The sequence below is a fragment of the Trachymyrmex septentrionalis genome, unplaced genomic scaffold (genome assembly GCF_001594115.1).
Source record: "Trachymyrmex septentrionalis isolate Tsep2-gDNA-1 unplaced genomic scaffold, Tsep1.0 scaffold131, whole genome shotgun sequence".
NCBI classification, from domain to species: domain Eukaryota; kingdom Metazoa; phylum Arthropoda; class Insecta; order Hymenoptera; family Formicidae; genus Trachymyrmex; species Trachymyrmex septentrionalis.
Window position 1 is genome coordinate 212,788 of NW_017304450.1, and position 2,636 is coordinate 215,423.

The 2,636-nt window shown below is 48.6% G+C and overlaps 1 protein-coding gene and 1 pseudogene across 1 annotated transcript; one reads left to right on the forward strand and one right to left on the reverse strand.

The window, feature by feature from the left end:
* Positions 1 to 90: 90 nt before the first annotated feature.
* On the reverse strand, positions 91 to 1,792 carry LOC108756976 (fork head domain transcription factor slp1-like). The gene has a single exon (XM_018501191.1). It carries the CDS (start codon positions 1,491 to 1,493, stop codon positions 231 to 233), a length of 1,263 nt encoding a protein of 420 aa, XP_018356693.1. The 5' UTR covers positions 1,494 to 1,792; the 3' UTR covers positions 91 to 230.
* A 111-nt stretch (positions 1,793 to 1,903) lies between these two features.
* Positions 1,904 to 2,412, forward strand: LOC108757002 (annotated as a pseudogene).
* Positions 2,413 to 2,636: the final 224 nt, after the last annotated feature.

Below are 2,636 nucleotides of genomic sequence, written 5' to 3' on the forward strand. Positions count from 1 at the left end.
ATATATATATATATAATTACAACTTTGTTGCAAAACAGTTTACGCTGTTAAAAAAAAAATTATAAACTTGAGAAGAAAAATTTAGTCCAGCTAAATTCATCAAGTTTCAATGACTACATTTATATCTATAAGATTTGACGAAATGACAGAATTTTTACATGCAGGGAGTATGAGATCGTGCTGCACTTCTCGGAGATGGGCGTGTTTGAAGATTACGATTAGATCGCAATTCAGCTTTGTCGGCCAGTGAGAACCGTGATAGGCTTTAGAAGGAGTTGCGGCGGACTGTGAGGAAGCGGTCTCGATGGCTGGACAGAATTGCAGACGGTAACTGGTGGCGAATGCGGAGCCATTGGTTCCGGACTACTTCCAGGCGAAGCCGTACTAGAGGGAGGTTGACTTAGAACTTGAGGTGTTTGACCGAGATGATATCTGGATTGCTGATGGAATATCGACGCTGGTATCGGTGGTATCGTAATAGATCGTAGGGTACTATAGAAATCCTGGTAAGGATTTCCCGTAGGCGAGATTCCAGACGTCGGAATGCTGATGCCGCCGGGATACCCAGTAGGTCCTTGCAGTAACCTTTCCACGGTGAACGCTCCATGAGTCGGAGGTGCCGCCGTTGCTGGGAGAGGTTGCGGTTTGCAAGGTAAACTTGTAGCCGATGATGTGGTCGTCGCGCCTGGCAACAAACTGGCCGGATATCCTGCGGGGGTGGTATAAGAGCCGGCGGTTACTGGAGGATACGCAACGGCGCGATGAAGACAAAGCGACGAAGGTAGAGCGTAGAGCGACGTCGGCCAACCTGGCGGTGCGTAAGGTGGATAAAGGCCGCCGAGTACCACGCTTCTCTTGAAGGCCGCCAGTCGGGATCTGGAAGCCGCCGTAGTTCTACGCCGAAGTTTTCCCGTAGCACCCCCGATGAATACGTCCTCGGAACTTGGGTCCAGCATCCAGTAGTTGCCTTTTCCCGGATCGTCATAGTGCCGAGGTACCTTGACGAAACATTTGTTCAGAGACAGATTGTGTCGAATGGAGTTCTGCCAGCCTTGCTTATTATTTTCGTAGTATGGAAAGTGGCGCATTATGTATTCATAAATGCCGTTCAGGGTGAGTCGCTTTTCGGGGCTTTGTCGGATAGCCATCATGATTAGCGCGTTATAGCTGTACGGCGGTTTCTCCGCCTTCTTTTTATCCTCCGCCTGCTCTTTCGAATCCTTTTGGCTTATCGGGCTAACGGACGTTGCGCTCGTGGAACAGTCCAAGGGTGGCGTTTCCGCACCACCACCGGTAACATCGAGATCACTGCAATCATCGCTGTCGTCGGCGGGACCTATGTCGGACAAATCCGACTGGCTGACCGACGGCGCGGGAGTCCCCGCACACGCTTCAGGCAAGATACTGCGGATGTTAAAGTTCTTCAGGGCAGTCCGTGGCGGCGGCGAAGCTGTCACGGTATGCTGCTCGCCCGAACCCTCCATATTCACCATATTTTGAACGCCGTTTTTTCGCCGTAACACCGTATTCCGCTCTCGCACTTCCAAATCAATTGACACGCAATCGCACCGTACCTCGTCACATGTATACGTTCACTTAATTTCTATTTCGTTTCTACATTTTTCTCCTTGTTTAACTGCACAACACATCCCGAAAAATTCCGCGTTCCTTTTCTTTCTCCTTTGTCTTATTTCTTTCCCTTTTACGCACACCGTTCGTTAATTATGCTCGAGCCCTATCTCTTCTCAGCTCTACAAGCAACGTGAACGTTAAAACGCTCTCACCGAGAGACCGCGCGTTTCTGACCATTTCTCCCCGCCACGGATACTATTTATATCTGGCGTTTGGATACGCCCACTAGCAACGACACGACGTACCTCGAGGGGCTCGCTGACCAATCATGATGGTAGCGCGCTGGCAATACCGCTCGACCCCACCACGGTGTTTGCATCCAATGTTTGACAGCAAACAATGTCAGCGATGCGGAGCCACGGCGAAGGCTGGTTGGGATTTCGGAGGTGGCAGCCGGCAGCCGGCAGCCGGCAGCGAGTTCGCGGAGTTGCGAGGCGCAAGCGGACCTGAAGCAATCGCGCAGCATAGTGGGGAGCGCAGCCGCAACTAAACGTGCATCCCCGCGTATGCAAACAAATAATCCAACGCGTTATACTTGCGTCTCTACGCCCTCCTACAGGATTGGCACGTTCTTACACGTCGAGCGCTGTGAGAGTTGTAGCGCAGGATTGGCATGGCATGGGGAAAGATATGTGTATGGCATAATTGTATTTGTATTTCTTCATGACAACCGAAACTTGCTTCAATTTTCATAGCCTTACCGAATATGGAGATGATGGGGACGCTTGTTGCAGAACATCGTTTGTACACCTGGCGTCACCGACTTCATTTTCGACTTGAGCGTTTGTCAACTGACAATGAGAGACGTGCTAACAAACTTGAGATTTTGCACGAAACAAACACTATTTTTATGATATCTTTATAAGATTTATGTAACTTGTTAGATTAACTATTATTATACAAATTTTTCGTATTTTATTTTCTTTCATATTCTGTTTCTCTTCTTTTATTAGCTGGTAAGTTTTTGTTTTATAGACATCTACTGCATTAATTATATTTATCCT